Here is a 21,254-nt window from a genome sequence, read left to right as displayed (position 1 = left end):
ACCCCATTGCATTCTGGGATTCGTAGTCTGGCGCAAAACCAATAGCTCAACGTCACAGGGAGGTCGGGATGTAAAGTGGGTGCCAGACGGTGATCTTTTGCCTTTGTTTACCTCCCCCACCCAGCAATTCTTTGTTATATTTATAAAAAAAACCAGAATACAAGAACACAATACAGGAGACACATGCAAATTCATCTAAAGGTTGATTCACATTTCATCAGTCCAATTATATAAAAATGTGCCTAGTACATTAGTTAAATGAGATCTGCAGTATGTATGTGTTTGTGTGCATATATGAATATTGTACATAAAATGCAGTTTACGCCAGGTAATAACCTCCACAGGGTTACATGTGTGTTGTGAGCAGGTTCCAGTCATGTTTTCTCTGGGGTGTATATGGGCAGTTATCCCTTACTAGAGCCAACATAGATGCCAAAATCCAGCATCGCTTGAGCTCTGCGAGTCCAGCTTTCTACTGATTGAAGTGCAGTGTTTGAGGACCCGGAAATTTGCAGGGAAACCAAAATGCTTGTTTACAAAGCTACTGTACTACCAACCTTACTGTATGCTTGTGAAACATGGACCACTTAGAAACGCCATCTCCAACTCCTTGAAAGATTCCATCAACCATATGTCCGGGGATGAACTACACATCACTTGGGAAGACAGGTGAACTAATGCCAGTGTAGTGGAAGAAGCAAAGAGCACCAGTGCCGAAGCAATGATTCTTCAGCATCAACTTCGTTGGACAGCTCATGTTGTTCTGACGCCTGATTATTGTCTTCCAAAGCAACCACTCTATTCTGAACTTTAAAATGGAAAGAGGAATGCTGGTGGTCAACAAAAAAGTTTTAAAGACTCTCTCAAGGCAAATCTTTAAAAATGTAGTATAGACACCAACAACTGGGAAACACTAGCCTGCAAGTGCTGCAATTGGAGAACAGCCTTTACCAAAGGTGTCATGGGCTTTGAAGAGACTCAGACTCAGGATGAAAGGGAGAAACGTGCTAAGAGGAAGGAATGCTTGGCAAACCCTCACTGTGATCAACTCCCGCCCGGAAACCTATGTCCCCACTGTGGAAGGATGTGTGGATCCAGAACTGGCCTCCATAGTCACTTACGGACTCACTGTTAAAATCATGTTCATGGAAAACAATATTACTCGGCTACGAGTGATCACCAAAGAATAAGATATGAAATAAAACTGTTCTTGGCAACTGGTGTTCCTATTCTTCTAATCTTTTGTGTTATTGCTTTTTGTAAGTGCAGTGTTCCAGAACTGGCTATGCCACAGATTAATCATATCTGAGGATGGGCTAAACTAACTTATAGGTACTGAGAGGAAAAAGTGAGGCTTTTCCTAGACTGCAGCAAAGAGGACTTAACTGAATGAAAGAAACAAGTATTTTTAAACAAGGGATGGTGGCTGATGTGCCACAAATCATTTGTAACCCAATAGATCCTGAGAGCTGTCAACCAATTCTGTCAAGACCAGATAACTACAATGCACTCTATATGGGGCTTCCCTCATGTTTCATCCAGAAACTGCAGTCATTAAAGTATCTTTTACAGTGGTACCTTGGGTTACAGACGCTTCAGGTTACAGACTCCGCTAACCCATAAATATTACCTCAAGTTAAGAACTTTGCTTCAGGATGAGAACAGAAATTGCAGGGGAGCGGCGCAGCAGCAGGAGGAGGCCCCATTAGCTAAAGTGGTGCTTCAGGTTAAGAACAGTTTCAGGTTAAGAATGGACCTCCAGAACAAATTAAGTTCTCAACCCGGGGTACCACTGTAGTTGACTCCTCTCTTTGGATTAATCTGTATTTGTGCTGCTTTTGTTTGGAATTCTGTTGTTTTTGTTGTAACAGATATAAATAAGAAATATTTTATATAAATATACATGATACACCTTATAAACATATTAATAGCAGCCTGGCCACCAGCAATCCCACATATCTGAAGCAAGAGGAAGTAATGGCTTGTGTGATGAAATGGGAAGAGATCTGCACATGCTCAGAAACGTTCTCACGTGGCCTTCTTTCTTTAAAAAAAAATAAGCGGGGAGAAAAGTATGCTGCATCTTGGAATGAACTGAGGAGAAAGGATATGCAATTTAAAAGTGTGCAGCCGCGGGGTGGTTTTATCGTGAAGCGCTGTCCGCTTGCACAGTAGCCACGCTGAGGGCGGAGCTGCTGGTCGTCTAGCAACGGACCCGGGGGCGGGGCGTCGGTTTTTTTTATCTCACCCCTTTCCCTCGGCCTGCATCCATGGGGCCGGAGCCGGGCTCGCGGACGGCGCTGCTGGAGCTGAAGCCGGGAGGAAACCCGGAGGAAGGCAACTGGTGCGTTCTCGAGGCGGGGCATCAGTGCACGTGGGATGCAATTTGAGGGAGTTGACGTGCAAAGAGAAACAGGGTGCGGGGAGGTCGGCTCTGAGCTGAGGCGTGGGCCCCCTGGATCCGCTTCAGCCTACCTGGAAGGGGCAGCCATCGATCAGGGAGCTTTCTCTCTCCTGTGCCCTCCAGCAGAGGGGAATAGCCTTTCAAAGGGAGTATTAACTTGCGGAAGATGACATGCAATATGCAGTCAAACTCTGCTTGCGGCCAGAGGCTTAAATTAATAATAGTCCTTCCTTTACAAGATTCTGCCTCCGATATTTACTCCTGCCTCCAATTTTATGGAGGATTTCTTGCACGCCATTCATTTCTGCTGTTGCTTTTCTAGGTTGAATTTTAGACAGTACGCTCCGCGAGGCAGGGCCCTGATCTCCTGCAGCCCTGTCAAATGGTCTGCACGCATCAAAGAGAATTATTGCATTATTGTACTAATGAAAATGCATAAGTAAATACTTAAAGAAAGAATTACAGTATTGTGTTTTGTAAAGAAAAATCCAATAAAAGGGGGAAGACAACACCTACAATGTTCTAATGCTGCTTTTGACAGGTTTTTATATTAATTGTGTTGCCATGTTTATTTTATATCCCATCTTTTATTCCAAGCTGCTCAAGATGGCCCTTATCTTGTTCTCCTTCTTCCCACTTTATGCTCAAAACAACCCTGTGAGGTAGGTTAGGCTGAGAGAGAAGTGACTGACTCAAGGACACCCAGTGGGCAGCATGGCTAAGTGCAGATTTGGAATTTGGTTTCACAGACCCCTAGTCCAACACTCTAACCACAACACCACACTTACATTTTGAATTGTAGTGTGGGGTATGGATCTTGTTTATCGCTGTAGGCGGTGGCGACTCTGGTAATTTATTTATCGGTAGTATTACCTTATGATTGTGTTGTGGCTCTTTCTTTTGAAATATGCAAACCTCAGTTAAGAACTAAATTTTTAAAATGTTGTGCACATCAGCCTTCCCCAACCCTGGTGCCCTCCAGATGGTTTAAAGAACAATTCTCGTTATCCTCAAAAGAACATGGCTGTACATCAGGTTGCAGAAATCTGGTGTAACAGGGGGTGAGGATGCTATCCTGTATATTACTGTGCATTATTTATTCGTTTGCCTATTATATTTATATCCCAGCTTTCTCCCAAGTTGGGATTCAACATTTTGAAGCAGCATTGTAAAATAGTAAAGGTAAAGGTACCCCTGCCCGTACGGGCCAGTCGTGTCCGACTCTAGGGTTGTGCGCCCATCTCACTTAAGAGGCCGGGGGCCAGCGCTGTCCAGAGACACTTCCGGGTCACGTGGCCAGCGTGATGAAGCTGCTCTGGCGAGCCAGCGCAGCACACGGAAATGCCGTTTACCTTCCCACTAGAAAGTGGTACCTATTTATCTACTTGCCCCCGGGGGTGCTTTCAAACTGCTAGGTGGGCAGGAGCTGGGACCGAAAGATGGGAGCTCACCCCACCGCGGGGATTCGAACCGCCAACCATACGATCGGCAAATCCTAGGCACTGAGGTTTTACCCACAGCGCCACCCGCGTCCCGCATTGTAAAATACAAAGTAATAAAAACAAACTAGTTAGGAACAATAGTTTAAAATACATCAGAACACATTTGGAACCAGTAATTGAAATCTTGTTTGTCTTGACAGCAGCCCAGTGGTCAGCATTGCCTGTACCTTAAGTTCCCAAAGGCCTGTCTGAACAGGAAGGCCTTAGCCTGCTGGTGGAAGGATAACAAGGAGGGAGCTCATCTAAGCTCTCTTGGGAGGAAATCCTACCTAGGGGAGCAGCCACAGAAGGGGCTCTCTCTCCTGTCACCACCTAATGGGTTTCTGGTGTTGATGGGGCAGAGAGAAGACAGTCTCTGCCAAGAAGGTGCATTTCAGATCTTTTGGATGACAACAACCATGTTGGCTGGAGCTGATGGGAGTTGTGGTCCCAAATACCTAGAGGGCATCCATTTGGCAAACACTGCATAGCATCTTCTGGTATGTGATCTCATGTAGGTAAAAGAGTACCATCCACCCACAACAGGCTTGGAAGAACTTGAAGTTTTTCAAAAGTTTAAAACAAAATTTTTTGGTGGGGCAAGTGATTGGACCCAGAGAGGGCAAAACAGCTCACTTAGGGTGAAATGTACACACTGAGCAAGGAATAATGACTGGCTTCCGAGAAGCAGGGAAGAGAAAATTTGGTGGTGGAATGTAGTATCCTGGAAGAGAGGCTGTCTGGCAGAGTCCATACTGCAGCATTTTGTTTCACTCTTGTATGAATAATAAGATTGGGGTATTCACAGTATTTTGCACATACGCCCTCAATAACCCATAGAACAGCTCAGCAAGGTTACCCAGCCTTGTTTTATCCCCATGTTGTAGATGGAGAGGCTGAAAGTGACTTCCCTGAGACTCTCTGACTTAGTTCATAGCCCAGGGTTCCCCGCTCATCCTAGTAGCTGCTACACCATTTATGCATGTTTGTTCGGTGGTGTTTACTCCTGGGTAAGTGTGCATAGATAGCATTGCAGGCTTGAAGAGACACGCTCCATCTTCTGCTCCACATGGCACAGCAGCCTTGCTGAGATCCCTTTTGCTTATTTCTCCATGCCAGGTATGCCCTTCTCCTACCTGGGGACAGTCCCTGTGCCCGTGTGGGGCAGAACTCCTTGTACCTACCTCCTGCAGAGCCAGGCTGCAGGAAAGGGAAAGTCGTCCTTGTCGGGGGAGCAGACCCCAGTGGCAGTTTTGCCGACTCCTACGTCATGGATCTTGGTAAGGGCTAGAGTGTCATTAGAGCAGGAAGGAAGCATATGATATGTAGCAGAATTCAGCTTCTCAAGCAAACTGCTTTTGTTTTGTTTTTTGTAAAAAAAAAAAAGCAAGTTCCTGGTCCTCATGGCTGCAATGCAGTAATTTTAGACCCTGGATTCATGGGGTTCTTTCTCCCTCTTTAGGTGATGATCTGTATTTCTTCACCAGGTTTCCAAATGTGGTAAATCTGCTCCACTTCCCAGTGGGGAGGAGTTGCGGTGGACCATGTGGCCACACACTCCCCACGGGGGCGGGGGACTTTGTCCCCCATAGCCTGGGGGATCCCGGCCACGTCAGAGCCCGGCCAGCCAATCCACTGGCCGGTGGGGCGTGGCCGGGGACAGTTTAAATTAAGGAGTGAGCTGGAGGACTTCCTCTTGCATGGACAGGGCTCCCCCTTCTGGTGGTTTACCCTTACTGGACTTCCTGCACAGCCGGCAGGAGTCAGATATAGTCAGGTCCCACCAATGCCTAAGCCAATACCTCTCACATTCTGTAATTCAATAACGTTGTGGCCAAATTTGCCCAATAACATAAACTTAATATCTGTGTCCTTGTGTGAGTTATTTTCCAACAAGGAGGTGGGTGCAGGGTCTCGACGCTCAAAGGAGTCCTGTGGCATTTTGGTTCCAAAAAGCTCTGCCCTGATGGTGCCATTGCCATAGGGGCCAAACTTGGCTCACCAGTCCACTCCATTTGGCCCACCAGGCTATTTTGGGAAAGTCCTGCCCATCCACCCTTTAGGTTAAAGGTAAAGGGACCCCTGACCATTAGGTCCAGCCATGACCGACTCAGGGGTTGCAGCGCTCATCTCGCTTTATTGGCCAAGGGAGCTGGCGTACAGCTTCCGGGTCATATGGCCAGCATGACTAAGTCGCTTCTGGCGAACCAGAGCAGCGCACGGAAACACCGTTTACCTTCCCGCCAGAGCGGTACCTATTTATCTACTTGCACTTTGACGTGCTTTCGAACTGCTAGGTTGGCAGGAGCAGGGACCAAGCAATGGGAGCTCACCCCGTCGTGGGGATTCGAACCGCCAACCTTCTGATTGGCAAGTCCTAGGCTCTGTAGTTTAACCCACAGCGCCACCCACGTCCCACCCTTTACCTGACAGCAATTGCAGAGAGTGCTGCTGCTTTTAGTTCCTGCTTGTGGGCTTTGCATTGGGACATCTGGCTGGACTCTGAGCAGAGGCAGACTTTGGTAATCTTTGGTAATATGGTGCGCTGTTATGACAAAATTTGGCACACCGAAATGCACCATTTCAATTTTGCTCTCCCTCTTTTGGCGCCCTATGTATGGGAAGCACCCACACTGCCCAAAATCAGGTGCTGCTGTGATGCTGAACTAGATGAGCCCCCTTTGGCCTGATCCCACTACCAGGCTCTTATGTGTCTTTCTGGCTCCCAGATGCACACTGCTGGACAGCACCTGCCTGGCGGGGTCTCTTGCCGCGGTATGAGCATGCCACCTTCATTCCCACAAGCTGGCCCACGAGCCTCTGGGTGTTTGGAGGAGCCAGTGAAACTGGGAACAGGAATTGTGTGCAAGTTCTGGATCTCCGTGAGTATTAGTTATTTCCTTTTCATTTTATTACTTCTTGGAGTATTTTTTTTTTTTAAGATTTCAAACATAGAATCATAGAATCATAGAGTTGGAAGAGACCACAAGGGCCATCGAGTCCAACCCCCTGCCAAGCAGGAAACACCATCTGAGCACTCCTGACATATGGTTGTCAAGCCTCTGCTTAAAGACCTCCAAAGAAGGAGACTCCACCACACTCCTTGGCAGCAAATTCCACTGTCGAACAGCTCTTACTGTCAGGAAGTTCTTCCTAATGTTTAGGTGGAATCTTATTTCTTGTAGTTTGGATCCATTGCTCCGTGTCCGCTTCTCTGGAGCAGCAGAAAACAACCTTTCTCCCTCCTCTATGTGCAAACATGCAGCTGTCCAATTTCTAAATTTATTCATATCCAATATTTGCATCCCACTATCCCACCAAGGAGCTCAGAGCAGCAAATATAGCTCTCCTGAGAATGGTTATCCTCACAACAACCCATTGAGGTAGGTTAAGCTAGGAGTGAGTGATTGGTCCAAGTTCACTTGGCCTTAGTCAGGGGGTTGAACTCTAGTTTCTCAGGACTTAGTCCAACAATCTTACCACTACACCACACTGGCTATCTGTTAGATGATGAAAATAACAATAAAACTTATTTCAGAGTGGTAGCTGGGTTATCGTACTGCAGCAAAAACAACAGTATATTGTGTCACCTTCTATATCTAATAAATTTATTATGGCATCAGCTTTTGCTTCTTTAGATGCATGAAGTATTATCCTGAGTTACTGCACTGGTGGGTCAGAAGGTGGAGTTGTGAGATCAGAAGGAAATAATATGTAGAGATGGTGTTAATTGTGTTTTAACAGTTGCCATTGACATACACACAAAATAGTTGGTTTACAACATCCTAACATCCAAGCCGTTGGTCAGCAAACTGGCACATGTAATTTGATTTAAAAGCCGCAAAATATTTCAATTCAGTCCCTAACGTATAGCACTAAATCTCTTGAGGAACTACAGTTCAGTAGTTTCAAGTTCTAGTTTCTCTTTGACATTCCTTTGAATCAAAGTACCATTAAATTAGCCTTGCATTTAAGCACTTGCCTGGTAACCAAAGGGGACTAGGAATTCCATTTCTTTCTTCCACATGTGACATGTAATTTGCACCCACCCTCATTTTCTGTGCCTATAACTTACTTGTGTGCAATCCCCAATTTTTCAATATTGTAGCTTAGCTTACAAATATTTTTGTTTTCCATGTTAGAAGCTGGAACGTGGATGAGCCCTAAGGTGAGCGGCACTCCACCATCCCCTCGGACTTATCATACATCCTCAGCAGTGATTGGGGACCGTTTATATGTATTTGGAGGAGGCGATAAAGGGGTGGATCCAGTCAAAGACCAGCAGCTTCACATCTTTGACTCTGGTAAGCTTCCTCTGCTCCTGTGCAGATATTTCCCAAACCAAATGTTTAGCTGACTCCCCTGGGCCTGGCAGCAGATGGAGCAAAGTAGGAGTTGAATCCTGTTAGTCCTACTTAGAGAAAACCCGTTGAAATGGATAAACATGGGTGGAAGAAGATTGGAAGAAATTTAAAGACTATCTACAGAAATATTATAAAATCAATGAATGTTAGAAGGATGTTGGATTGAGGTTAAGGGGTTTTTAGTAATAATGGTATGAAGGAATGTGTAAAAATGGAATGTTAACAGGTGAAAATTCAAAGGTATAATATATTAAGATCAAGATAAGGACAAAGTAAAGAGGGAAAGGATTTGCTGAACAAATAAATTGAATTGGAATACAAAGAGGGGAGGTGTGGGGAGGTCCGGGAAACAAGCAAATGCAAGATATGTTATGAAAAATTGAATTGTTTTTAATTGTTTTTCTTTTATTATTTTTGTATTTTTCTTTTTTTTGTGTGATGTTATGGAAAACCTTAATAAAATATTATTAAAAAAGAAAAAAGAAATGGATAAACATGACTAATGTAGGCCTTTTAACCCTAAGTGTGGGAAGCAGGGAGCAAGGCCCTTGAGGTAGCTGTTGCTTCATCTTAATACATTTCTCTCTTGCCACCTGTAGCCACTCTGACATGGCTGCAACCAGAAGTTCGGGGCGACCCTCCTGCTCCTCGACATGGCCATGCCGTGGTGGCTGTCGAGAACAGGCTCTACATACATGGCGGATTGGCTGGTGATACCTTTTTTGATGATCTCTTCTGCTTTGATACAAGTAAGTACTCAGTGGTGCAAACTTTATGAAAAGGGATTATTATCTTCCCACCTTGCCTTAAAAAAATAACCCATAGATCTTTAGAAGCCACACATTATAAAGCCTTAAAGGCTAAGGATGTAAGAAATACTGTAGGATCCTGATTACAGTTTCCACCTGCAGGCTGTGTTACTACAGAATTGTGGTACAGCCTTAAGAGGTGGTGTGGGGTAGTGGGTAATATTTGACAAGATCCAGGAAGACGAGGAATCAGATCCCCACTCAGGTCTCTCTGGGTGACCTTAGGTTAGGCATAATCTCTCGGTCTAACCTACCGTGCAGGTTGTGAGGATACAAGAGAGGAAAGGGGAGGATAACCGTGTATGCTGCCATAAGTTCCTTTATGGAAAGGCAGACATTAATGTGAAAAATAAATTATAAATACCATTTAGCCTTCCTTTGATTCCTATTTTACAGGCATTTCCCATCTGTTTAAGCCACCGCCCCCAATAATCTTTGCTGTCATTAACAGCTAGAAACTTAACATTGAAGTAACTGTCCCAAACTCTTTACCAAATTCATTTTCCTGTTGCAGAATCGCAGAATGTGCATGCAGCCCTGTTATGTGTGTTTCAAGCTCAATTTGCATAAGCTTTGCACCTGATGAGCACTGATGTGGATTGGTTTAATGTGCTTGCAGCTGAAATGAAGTGGGAGACCCTGTCAGCTACTGGATCTGTACCAGCAGGGCGGGCAGCCCACTCAGCAGTTGTGTTTCAGGGCCATTTGTATATATTTGGTGGAATGGACCCAACAGGAGCACTGGACACAATGTATAAATATCACATAGGTGGGTGTTTCTTACGATATCTTTGCTTAGCTTCCCTTGGGAACATTATACTGGGGAGTCCTCTTTGTGTATGTGCCATTGCCAGCAATTTTGAGATGGCAGCCCCAGCCATGTAACCTCCCCACATGACAACCTTATCTGAAGCTAGTAGTGGCTGAAGCTGATGGGAGCTGTAATCCAAAACAGAGAGTACTTATGTGGCCTCTGATTATGTAGTGTGACTCCCCCCGCCCCGGATTATAAACACTGTCACCACATACTAAAGGGAGTAGAGCTCACCTGTTGCATGAAAAAGGTCCCAGGCTTAGTCCCTTGAGTCTGCAGTTTTTAACAAGATGGAGAAAGAGGAGCATCAGGGAACAAGGGATATTGAAACAGATCTGCTTGCAACCCTGGAAAGTTGTGGTCATTTCAGAGTAGGCACACCTGGGCTACGTGTGCAAAAGAAATCTGATGTGGAAAAAGGCAGATTCATGTTTATCAAAAGCATCTATAGCTCAGTGAAAGAGCAGGTGTTTTTCATGCAGAAAGGTCCCGGGCTTAATCCCAAATATTCTCCAGTTAAAAGGATCTTTTGCAACAGGTGATAGGAAAGGGGCTTCTCTCTCTCCCCACTCACTAGTGGAAACCTTGAGGAGCTGCTCTCAGTACAGTGGTACCTTGGGTTACATACACTTCAGGTTACATGCGCTTCAGGTTACAGACTCTGCTAACCCAGAAATAGTGCTTCAGGTTAAGAACTTTGCTTCAGGATGAGAATAGAAATCGTGCTCCAGCGGCGCGGCAGCAGCAGGAGGCCCCATCATCTAAAGTGGTGCTTCAGGTTAAGAACAGTTTCAGGTTAAGTACGGCCCTCCGGAACGAATTAAGTACTTAACCCGAGGTACCACTGTATTAGCCAGCAGTGGGCTAGATCAGGAATAATAGTACATAATTTATTATTTTTACCCAACCCATCTGAACTTGTGACTCTGCAATATGTTGCTGAACCCCCGCCCTTGGCCATGCTGGTTGGAGCTGATGGAAGTTAGGAATCCAACAGCATCTGGCAGACTAGGAGTTTCTTACTCCTGGTCTAGATGGGAATAGTTTGAAAGTGCCTAAGAGCCGCTCAGTGTTTCAGTGTTCCATAACACCCACAAGAGCCCTTCTGGTCTAAATAGCCCCACATACTGTTCTCAGTCAGGAGCCTGTAAGCAGGAATTGTGCGAAACTGCAGTCTCCCCTTTTTGATTCCAAACAACTGGTTTGCCATATCCTCCAAGAATCTTTCTTTTAAAACCATACAGCTGGCAGCCGTCACTATTCACATGTGTCACTTAAAATGTTAAGAGGGAAAAGAGATCCCCAATATTTCCACTCCCTGTAGAAGCTTCAGGTCTAATTTTCCAGCTCTCTTCAAGATTGACAAATAATGTTTTAATTTACAAGAAGCTGCTGCTCCCCCCGCCTCTTTTTTTGCATGGTTTTCTATTTATTTATTTTTAACTGCAGAAAAGGGACATTGGACAAAGTTGGAGTTTAAAACTCCTGTGCCTTCTGCTCGTCTGGACCAGTCTATGTGTGTTGTTCCATGGAAAGTGTCTTCCAGTGAGGACAGCAACAGGAAGGAAGGAGCTGGAGGCTCTAATGGAGACAATCTATCTCAAGGCTGCCCAGATGAACACTTGTGCTTAGTGTTTGGTGGAATGGATATTAAAGGGGAAATCTACAAAGACAGTGCTGTAACTCTTCTTAAGTAAAATGTTTTAAATAAATGTTTAATAATCTAAATCTGCCTCCCTCCTTGTAATGCAAGACAATCCACATTTTGTGCCGGAGGACTACAAATTAAGTGTCTGCGCATATTTCTGCCTCTTGAAAGTTTCAGCGTGTCCAGTGGCTGGAATGGCTGGGAAAGGAAGGGGAGCGTTTAATAAAATACAAGTGAGTTGCCCTCCTTTAATCAAATTTGGGTGGTTGACTGCTTCATATTACTACCATGGAAGTGAAATAAGACCCTCAGAAAATGAAATGTGTAGTTTCTACAGGCACTGAACCCCAAATGGTGCTCTCTTGCCAACAATGGGATGAATCAGGATGTGTTAGAAGAAGCTAGTAAGAATTAGTGCTGGAGGGTTCAGGATTGGACAATTTCCCATATAACAGATTTACTGCACTGAAACAGTTCAGTACAGATAGGAATACCATTAACTCCTAAGGGCACACAGCCTTTGCCAACAATGGGCAGCAGATTGTAATTAACACAGGTTATTGGCCAAGTGCTTTCATTGCATTAGCTTATGTTGATTAAAGAGCCAGACAGCTTGAATATTAAATAAGCAACACATCATGGCTCTCAGAGTTAGTTATGGTTAACTAAAATAGTAGATGGGCTGCTTCTTGTGTGATCAAGCAAACAAACTGCAGAGTTGAGCAGCTGATAAAGCCAGGGATTAAGTTATCCAAAATCATCTCCTTTGTGCGCTTGGTCCAGCCCTTAGCTTATCTCTTGTATATTTCTGGGCCTGAAATTACTTAAAATTATTCAGAGATCCAACTTGAGGTATTCTGACCTGGCACAATAATGCATACGTACTCTGAGCTCATTTACAAATCACTTTTCATCTAGAAACAAAACATATAAACATTAAGGACCACTAGATGACCCTGAGGGTATCTTGCAACTAACAATTCTGATTCTAATGTTTCTGTGGCTTGTCCACATATGCCAAGTCATCACCCAATGGCCTGTTACCACCTAGCAGACATGCATGGGAATAATTCTTTGCCCAATTGTATTCTGCTCTGAGGAAGGTGGTGTCTGAGGGGGTCAGACCCAAGAAGCATGCAGACCGAACCATAGCTCTGGTCCTGGTGTGTTCTTAGTTCCTATAAGCATTTGTGTTACAAAGATCAAATAGACCCAGATCCAGTGTAAGTAACAAATTTATTGTTGTCACCTGGAGGGTAGAAAACTTCTCCACATAACACACACAACCCAACTTGTTAAATAGAATGGTTTCAATACTTCACCCGCTCCCCGTGTCAGGTTGCCCACCCCCCTGCTGGACATTTATCAACTGCTAATGAAAAGCAGTATACAGCCACTTTTAGGCTAGCATTTCCAACTCCACCCAATGTGAAGATTCAGATCACATTCCAAATCTAGAGTTCAAATAGTTTAAACAAAAAGTTCAAAGTCCAATATTTACAGCATCAACATCTAGGAAACTGATGTCTACAATTCATCCTTATCTCCTCCTGCTGCTTCTTCCTCGGTAGGGGGTGGGCCTGCGCTACCATACAACTTGCCCACAATTGGTTGCACCACCTCTTCCAGTTCCTTCTTTTGGGCTTTGAATTCCTCGATGTCACTATCTTGGTGACTCTCTAGCCACTCAATCTTTTCCTCTACAGCCTTCTCTATTGTTTCTTTGTCTTCAGATGACAACTTGCCACCGAGCTTCTCCTTATCTCCAATCTGGTTTTTCAGTGAGTAGGCATAACTTTCCAGCTCATTCCTAGCATCAATCCGCTCTTTCAGCTTTTTGTCTTCCTCAGCAAACTTCTCTGCATCATTGACCATCCTCTCAATTTCTTCTGGAGTAAGACGATTCTGGTCATTGGTGATGGTGATCTTATTTTTGTTGCCTGTGCCCTTGTCCTCAGCCGTAACACGAAGGATTCCGTTCACATCTATTTCAAAGGTAACTTCAATCTGAGGGACGCCACGGGGAGCAGGAGGGATTCCAGTCAGATCGAAAGTTCCCAAGAGATGATTATCCTTTGTAAGAGGACGTTCTCCTACAGGGGGGAAATTTCATTTCACATGAAATCACTCAGATTATACTCTGGTAATCATGCAAGTACAATATTATCATTTTTTAATGGCATCTCACTTGTGTTTCTATTAATAATCAACAGCTAGTGATACTCAAAGCATGTTAAGTAACCTCACATATGTGGAAACATGCATTGCAAAATTCAGCTGTGTTGGAGTCACCTTTTACTCTTTACTGCCCAGAAGACAAAAAACTCTAAAAGTTTCCAAACCAAATGATGTTGGTTGGCCACTTACCTTCATAAACCTTAATTGTCACAGTTGGCTGGTTATCTGAAGCTGTGGAGAAGATCTGTGATTTCTTGGTGGGGACAACAGTGTTCCTTGGGATAAGTTTGGTCATTACTCCACCAACAGTCTCAATGCCCAAGGTCAGAGGACACACATCAAGCAGCACCAGATCCCCTAAGAATGAAAAGGAGGTTTTAAGTGATGAAGCATCACCATAATTTATCTAGCTGTAGTGACAAACCTGACAGCCAGCAAAGACAAAGATCTTCCATTCCAAACAGTTATGAGGCTGACTGGAAGCTTTTCACTTGTACAGGCTACTCTGCCCAACACCTCATGCAGCATTTAAGTCACTCAGACTTACCAGTATCTTGATCCCCAGAGAGTACACCAGCCTGCACAGCAGCACCATAAGCCACAGCTTCATCAGGATTGATTCCACGAGAGGGTTCCTTGCCATTGAAAAATTCTTTCACAAGCTGCTGTATCTTGGGGATGCGAGTAGAGCCACCAACAAGCACAATTTCATCAATGTCAGACTTCTTTAGGTCTGCATCCTCTAGGACTTTCTGGACAGGTTTCATGGTGGAACGGAAGAGATCCTACAAGCAGAATTTAAAATCACTTAATTGATGTGGAAAGGCAATCACAGAACAAGGCCACAAGATGATACAGTCACCAAATTATCAGATACATCCCGCTCCCAATATGCCCATGTATGATGCTATTTGAGATCAGATGGGCCTACTCTTAATATCTCATTTTTCTTTAACAGGAGAATCTACAAAGATCAGTCATTGCTATCTTTTAGAGGGCAAGCAATTTTGACTCAAGCCATTAGGGAACCAATTATTCTCTGCTGTTGGTGCAGTTTGACCAGCAAAGTGTCTTGGGAGTGGCACCACCTTATTTTTCCCATGACGTGCACGTACTACATGTTATTACGTTACTATAATCTTACTTCTCTCCCAATTTTATGTTTTGTGTACAGCAATTGCTCCAAATAGTGGAGCCATTTTATTAGAAACAACCTATTTTAAAATTCAAGATACCTACCATGTTCAGTTCTTCAAATTTTGCTCTTGTCAAGGTTTCAGAGAAGTCTTCTCCTTCAAAGAAGGATTCAATCTCAATTCTAGATTGGTGTTGAGAAGAAAGCGCTCTTTTGGCCTTTTCAACTTCTCGACGAAGCTTCTGAACAGCTCTGTTGTCCTTCCGAACATCCTTTCCAGTTTTCTTCTTGTAGAGCTTGATGAAATGTTCCATTACACGCTGGTCAAAGTCTTCCCCACCCAGGTGAGTGTCTCCATTGGTTGCCACAACTTCAAAGACACCATTATCAATTGTGAGGAGGGAGACATCAAAGGTTCCACCACCCAAATCAAAGACAAGGATGTTCTTCTCGCCCTCCCTCTTGTCTAGGCCATAAGCAATAGCAGCAGCAGTCCTGTAAGAAAGAGCAACTTGTTAGTTTGGTAAATGTGAGAAAAGCCCACACAAACTCCAAATACTGGCAGAAGACTATTAAAACCCTACTTACGGCTCATTGATTATTCTCATGACATTCAGCCCTGCAATAGTACCAGCATCCTTTGTAGCCTGACGCTGGGCATCGTTGAAGTAAGCTGGCACAGTGACAACAGCATGGGTGACCTGGAGAAGAATGAGAGTAATTCTGATTGCTGTTTCCAAATTAACTTCTAATAAAGGGTTTGGGGGGGAGGGGAGCCCGATTGTCTATAATGCACCTTTCAAGACTATTTAGAGGAGTGGACTTCCTGTTGCCCTCTAGATGCTGCAAGGCTCTCATCAGCCCCATCCAGCATTGTCAACTGTCAGGGATATTGGAAATTGGAATTAAAACACATCCAGAAGGCTACAGATTGGCCTTCTCAGCTTGGAGAACAATTCTACCACCCCCATCCATTTTATGTCCTGGGGAACCAAAAAAGCAGGGACTCTTCGTGTACAAGCAGCCAGGCCAGGAGGCATCAAAGCTCAGTGGCAGAGCACTTACATTGTAAGTAGAATATTACATGTTCAAGCTAATTTAGAATGATCTCTAGACCAGAAAGGCATCGAGACCTGCTGCTAACTAGAGTAAGCAGTAAAAGATTAGACCAACCACTGGCCAATCTCCATACACGGTAGATTCACAAAGGCTCCCCTCAGTGCCTATTCTTTTCGTTAGTGTGCTCCAGTGGAAACATCATCTTACCTTCTTTCCCAAGTAGGCCTCAGCAGTCTCCTTCATTTTAGTCAGAACCATTGCTGAAATTTCTTCTGGGGCAAAGGTCTTCATTTGGCCACCTCCAATATCAACCTGAATATGGGGCTTGGACTTCTTTTCAATGACCTGTAAAGACAAGTACAAGTGCACATGGTTACAAACCAAAAGCACACCATCTACAATATTAATATTGTGGTGGACTTAAAGAGGTTCCATTGAAGAAGCGGCAGGACCGAACAACCTGCCCATCGGGTTGCCAGATGCAGAATGACCCATGCTTGGATGCTGGTATCTTAAGCAGAGTGAAAGCAGTGCCATACATTGTGTGGACTGGAAAAACACTTCATACATTGCTTAGTAACCTAGTGTCTCTAAGACAGTGCTATGATTGGGGACACGCTGGGTTCAAATTTCACACCAAAAGGTGTTCAATGTACTTTATATATACCATAACATAAAAGGCACAAAATGAGTACCTTGAAAGGTAGATATTTTATATCCTGCTGCACAGAAGGATCATTCCATGTTCTACCAATGAGGCGTTTGGCATCAAATACAGTATTCTCAGGGTTTGAAGTCAGCTGGTTCTTTGCTGCATCACCTATAAGACGTTCCCCCTCTGGTGTGAAGGCCACATAGGAGGGTGTGATTCTGTTACCCTGGTCATTAGCAATTATCTCCACACGCCCATTCTTGAAAACACCAACACTGTAAAAGAGAATGGAAGTTACTTTGTAAGACTACACTGAATCAAAATAGTTTGAACTGAATAGCTATCGTATTGTTACTCTCCTGACTTGTACCAAGTGCATTAAAATAGTAGTACAGTACAATTAATTTGCATACACTAGTGCAGAATGACGGTTCACAACACTGCATCAAATCTTGGCCATATTTTGGTGCAGTGGCCATAAGCTATTCAAGACACCCAGAAGCCACTCAATCAAATAGGCACCCTTCTTTTACTTACCAGGAATATGTGGTTCCCAGGTCAATGCCAACCACAGTCCCCACGTCTTCCTTTTTGTCGTCGTCATCAGCAGCAAATACACTGCCAATGAGCAACAGGCAGACAAGTGCATACTTCATTTTGCCCTTGTACCAAGTATTCATAATCAGGGAGAAAAAAACCCTGTAATAAGTAAAATCAATCATCAGTGGCAATACTATGAGCAAAAAATACAATACCATGATGCCCATTTAACAGAAATGGGGGCAGATTTACAGAGTAAGTATTACTGGTCCCACATATCATTAGCAAAGGCTGGGAGGGCAGGCAGCTCAAAGAAAACACCCTAAATCCTATACAAAGGAAACTTTTCTGTTCAAGGAAAAGGCAGCCAAGGGGTTAAGAAAATATGTAGCTGTTGTGATACTTAAACATGAATGTGAACCCACACAATGTGCTAAATTCTACAGACATTCATTGAGAAAAATCATGTGGAAAGGCAGTGTGTAAAAGCTGCAAAACGTAACACATCAAAAAAGGGCTACCAACCTCTTAACTTTAGTTCAGACAATCCCAACATTAAAGGCAAAGAGTAAATTGGTAATCCAGTGCCAGAGATAGCCTGCTCCCCCCTCCCATTTTTTGGTATACGGAGCCACTGTAAAACGAGTAGCAGCCTCAAATTAACATTGTTCACGCCAACCACAGCTGTTTTGCCTTCACGCATTCTCATAAGAAAACCATCGTAAAAAGTGGGAGAAGGGAGTAGTCGCTCTACTCACCACCAGAAACCCAGCTATTACCATTTACCCCAAACCGGTAAAGGTTATCAATATACAAAACAAACACCAAACAGAGACGTCTACCAAGTTCTGCGTTTTGCATAAATCCCCTCTCCCCGATAATGAGCAAGGGGAACGAAAAGGAATACCCCGCACAAACCTCTGTTCCTATTCTGCGATATAAACCCCTTTTATTCATGCATGCATGCCAAATACTGTAACCATTGCAATCCCCACCCCACCACCACCAAGGGGAATATGGAACTGGCAGGAAATGGGAATAAAAATGGCGCGCTTTGGACCGTGAGCCGCAATAGGATTTTTCTCAATGGGAACCTGGATAACTGAGAACGAAGTAGCATTTTAAGGGCAAGGGGGACCCCACAAGGCCCGATAGATTTGGAGACGCCGACCTCCCCTTCTCGTTAGGCCCCGGCCTCCGCCCCCTCCTCCGCTCAAGCACTAGGCCACCCCGAGCCTTACCTAACAGGACCTCGCGGTCGCCTCACGCTCTATCCGACGAACGCAACGATCTGAATTGTGATTTTCTCACTCAAAGATCACGGTCTGGCCCATATGGCCCCCTCGGCTCTTATATACCTTCCCGTGGCCTTGCGTGGAGTGGTACTATTGGCCCATTTTCTCTCGCTGGAGCCTCCCGATTGGTCGCTTGCCACCAAGCTGGCCGGAACCGATAGGTCCGCTCCGTTCGTGACGTCAGGCCCCCGTCGCGCACCGCTCCGTCAGGCTTGGTTGTGTCGCTTTCCTTCCCCACCCCTTCTCTTTCCTCTCGGCCGTCCTCGAGCCTCATTGGGCCGTCCTACCGGTGTTGCAGTCCAATCAAGGGTTGCTGGATGAGCCAAGCGGAGCGAGCTCATTGGCTGGAATTGGGCGTCATGTTAAAAAAATCTCTAGGCAGGAAGGGTTGGCTCTTTCTGGAAGTTTCTATGGTTACGAGGCCTAGCAGCCTGTTATAGGCGGGGGCAGAAAAAGGCATGGGTTGCTGTGCCTATGGCTGCCACAATGTCTCCGTAGGCAGTACTGAAGGCTGCTTTGCACTGGTTAAAGTGTCGGACTAGGACTGGGGGAGATGCCAGCTGCTATATTCTGTAGGCCACGCAGCTCACTGGTTGACCTGTCATTCTGCTTCAGCCTAGCCTACCTCGCAGGGTTATTGTGAGGGTAAAACGTTGGAACCTCGTTTTCTTCCCTTGAGTTTCCCAGACAAAATATGGCGTATATAATTAAGCAGACATACTGTGTTATATGGTGTCATAACACAGTTCATTCCATGTAGGAGAAAATGGGGAGCCTAAATACAGACTCTTTCTTCAGCCCAACTCATGAGTAGTTAATGGTGCTAGAGAGACAGCAGATTTGCCCTACAACAATACTAGCACCATCCCCTTGTAACGTAAGGGTACACCAACAGACTGCTGCTGCTGTTTTTTGGTGGGATCCAGCCACGTGACTGTAAATTCAGGTTCCACAATCAACAGTGATGGGAGCCCTCCAGCAACAGTTGCAGTATTTGGGACTTTCTGATTAGGGAAAAGGCCAGGAAGAGGTGACACATTTATGTTGTACATGTGAAGGAAAAACTTAAACTCGTAGTAGCAGAGTTTCCAAAAATAGACCAGAGGCAATATTTTATCCAGTACAGTGGTACCTTGGGTTACATATGCTTCAGGTTACAGACTCCGCTAATCCAAAAATAGTGCTTCAGGTTAAGAACTTTGCTTCAGGATGAAAACAGAAATCGTGCGGCAGCGGCACGGCGGCAGCGGGAGGCCCCATTAGCTAAAGTGGTGCTTCAGGTTAAGAATAGTTTCAGGTTAAGAACAGACCTCCGAATTAAGTACTTAAACACAAGGTACCACTGTAGAGCTTTACTTGTGCTGAAGGTAAATATGTCAGGAGTGCTCTGATGGTGTTTCCTGCTTGGCAGGGGGTTGGACTCGATGACCCTTGTGGTCTCTTCCAACTCTATGATTCTATGATTCTATGATTCTATGAAATGAGCATAATGGTCACAAGTCCAAATACTGTACATTCAGGATTGGCACAGTCCATAAAAATCCAGTTGCAGCACTTACAAAAACTTATAAACTTAAGACTAAACCTTAACACTAAGCATTCTATAGTCAGCATGCCCTTAATTGGAAGAGATAAGAGAACTAGTTCAAACCAGCTTCCCAGAAGGTATAACCCAATCATTAACCCTTCTGCTTGCTTCTCTCACATAGAGTAGCTTCCAGAATCCTCGTGTATTAAGGAGAATAGGAAGGATCTCTATACATCAGATCTATACTTTCTGCACTAAGAAATGCAAACTGACAGTTTATAACATTACGCATGGCATGTAGAAAGTGAATAGAGAGTGCTTTTCTCTGTTTCTTGTAATGCCAGAATTTGTGGGCATCCGCTGAAGCTGAATGTTGGAAGATTCAGGAAATAAAAGAAATTGACTTCTTTCTTATGAAACTCACTCCCACATGCGGCAGTGATAGCCACCAACTTAGATGGCTTATTAGACAATTTCATGGAGGAAAAGGCTATCCATGGCTACTAGCCATGATAGACATTCTCTGCCTCTAGATCTTAATTCCAGTTGCTGGAAACTGCAGAAGGGGAGAGTGCTCCTGTGCTCAGGTCCTGCTTGCAGGTTTGCCATTGAGGCATATGGTTGGCCACTGTGAGAAGAGGGTGCTGGACTCAGTGGCGTAGCGTGGGTTGCCAGCACCCGGGGCAAGGCAAGTAATTTGCGCCCCCTAACCCTGAGTGAGCCAGGTAGGGGCAGAGAGCTGCGAGTGCAAGCGTGCCCCCCACCACAGATGCTGCGCCCGGTGCGGCCGGCCCCCCTGCACCCCCCACGCTACGCCACTGGCTGGACTAAATTAGCCACTTGCCTGATCTAGCAAGCTCTTCTTATGTTCTTACTTTTCACCAGAATACTGCAAACAAACCTGTTCCCCATCCCACCCAAAATGGATTTGTTGCAATAAGAAAAGTGACAGCAAACTTAAATGGAAAGTGTGGGCTTACACTTGCTTGACTCAGTGTTGCTTAATGTCCCTGCAAATAAATCGAAATGCATGTTCAATAAATAGCCTATGTCAGGCATAGGCAAACTTGGCCCTCCAGATGTTTTGGGAATACAACTCCCATCATCCCTAGTTAACAGAACCAGTGGTCAGGGATGGCGAGAATTGTAGTCCCAAAACATCTGGAGGGCCAAGATTGCCTATGCCTGGCCTGCAAACTTCCAACTCAATGTGAGTGCTCAATTAACAGGTTGTCTGAAAGTGGCATAACTGTTCATGAGAATGGCAGCCTCGTAAAAACAGTGCAATAACTTGAAGGTATAAGGTGTTGGGAAATATTCAAAATTGCATAAGCTTTCGTGACTAGG

General features: G+C 44.7%; 2 protein-coding genes and 1 long non-coding RNA gene across 4 annotated transcripts; 2 read left to right on the top strand and 1 right to left on the bottom strand.

Annotated features, from left to right (window-relative positions):
- The first annotated feature begins 2,042 nt into the window (after positions 1 to 2,042).
- RABEPK (Rab9 effector protein with kelch motifs) lies at positions 2,043 to 11,600 on the top strand. 2 transcript variants are annotated; one of them, XM_083423925.1, is made up of 7 exons: positions 2,043 to 2,344; positions 5,005 to 5,165; positions 6,615 to 6,767; positions 8,028 to 8,189; positions 8,849 to 8,998; positions 9,678 to 9,827; positions 11,322 to 11,600. In XM_083423925.1, exons 1-7 carry the CDS (start codon positions 2,271 to 2,273, stop codon positions 11,567 to 11,569), a joined length of 1,098 nt encoding a protein of 365 aa, XP_083280051.1. In that variant the 5' UTR covers positions 2,043 to 2,270; the 3' UTR covers positions 11,570 to 11,600. The 2 variants fall into 2 exon arrangements, with proteins under 2 accessions (XP_083280051.1, XP_083280052.1); XM_083423926.1 differs by lacking the exon at positions 2,043 to 2,344 and adding an exon at positions 4,778 to 4,895.
- Positions 11,601 to 12,737: 1,137 nt separating this feature from the next.
- On the bottom strand, positions 12,738 to 18,328 carry HSPA5 (heat shock protein family A (Hsp70) member 5). Its single transcript, XM_083423647.1, has 8 exons — positions 17,082 to 18,328; positions 16,588 to 16,819; positions 16,100 to 16,237; positions 15,422 to 15,534; positions 14,938 to 15,328; positions 14,246 to 14,483; positions 13,888 to 14,055; positions 12,738 to 13,613 (listed from the first exon to the last, which is right to left on the bottom strand). Exons 1-8 carry the CDS (start codon positions 17,309 to 17,311, stop codon positions 13,048 to 13,050), a joined length of 2,076 nt encoding a protein of 691 aa, XP_083279773.1. The 5' UTR covers positions 17,312 to 18,328; the 3' UTR covers positions 12,738 to 13,047.
- On the top strand, positions 17,118 to 19,176 carry LOC310669699. Its single transcript, XR_014507275.1, has 2 exons — positions 17,118 to 17,245; positions 18,320 to 19,176. It is a non-coding gene; the product is annotated as an uncharacterized lncRNA (long non-coding RNA).
- Positions 19,177 to 21,254: the final 2,078 nt, after the last annotated feature.

Source organism: Podarcis tiliguerta, assembly GCF_965153285.1.
Source record: "Podarcis tiliguerta genome assembly, chromosome: Z".
In the NCBI taxonomy this organism is placed as follows: Eukaryota; Metazoa; Chordata; class Lepidosauria; order Squamata; family Lacertidae; genus Podarcis; species Podarcis tiliguerta.
Note: the sequence above shows the minus strand (reverse complement) of the source record. Positions and strands in the feature narration are given on the sequence as shown.

What these genes read in the sequence shown, in the direction of transcription:
- HSPA5 (XM_083423647.1), bottom strand. Translation starts at nt 17,311, where the DNA reads ATGGGCATCATGGTATTGTATTTTTTGCTCATAGTATTGCCACTGATG. An exon ending in TAAAATATCTACCTTTCAAG is followed by an intron (nt 16,238 to 16,587) that starts GTACTCATTTTG and finishes TTGTCTTTACAG; the next exon opens with GTCATTGAAAAGAAGTCCAA. An exon ending in AATTTGAAGAACTGAACATG is followed by an intron (nt 14,484 to 14,937) that starts GTAGGTATCTTG and finishes TTCTGCTTGTAG; the next exon opens with GATCTCTTCCGTTCCACCAT.
- RABEPK (XM_083423925.1), top strand. Translation starts at nt 2,271, where the DNA reads ATGGGGCCGGAGCCGGGCTCGCGGACGGCGCTGCTGGAGCTGAAGCCG. An exon ending in CTCCTACGTCATGGATCTTG is followed by an intron (nt 5,166 to 6,614) that starts GTAAGGGCTAGA and finishes TCTGGCTCCCAG; the next exon opens with ATGCACACTGCTGGACAGCA. An exon ending in AATGTATAAATATCACATAG is followed by an intron (nt 9,828 to 11,321) that starts GTGGGTGTTTCT and finishes TTTTAACTGCAG; the next exon opens with AAAAGGGACATTGGACAAAG.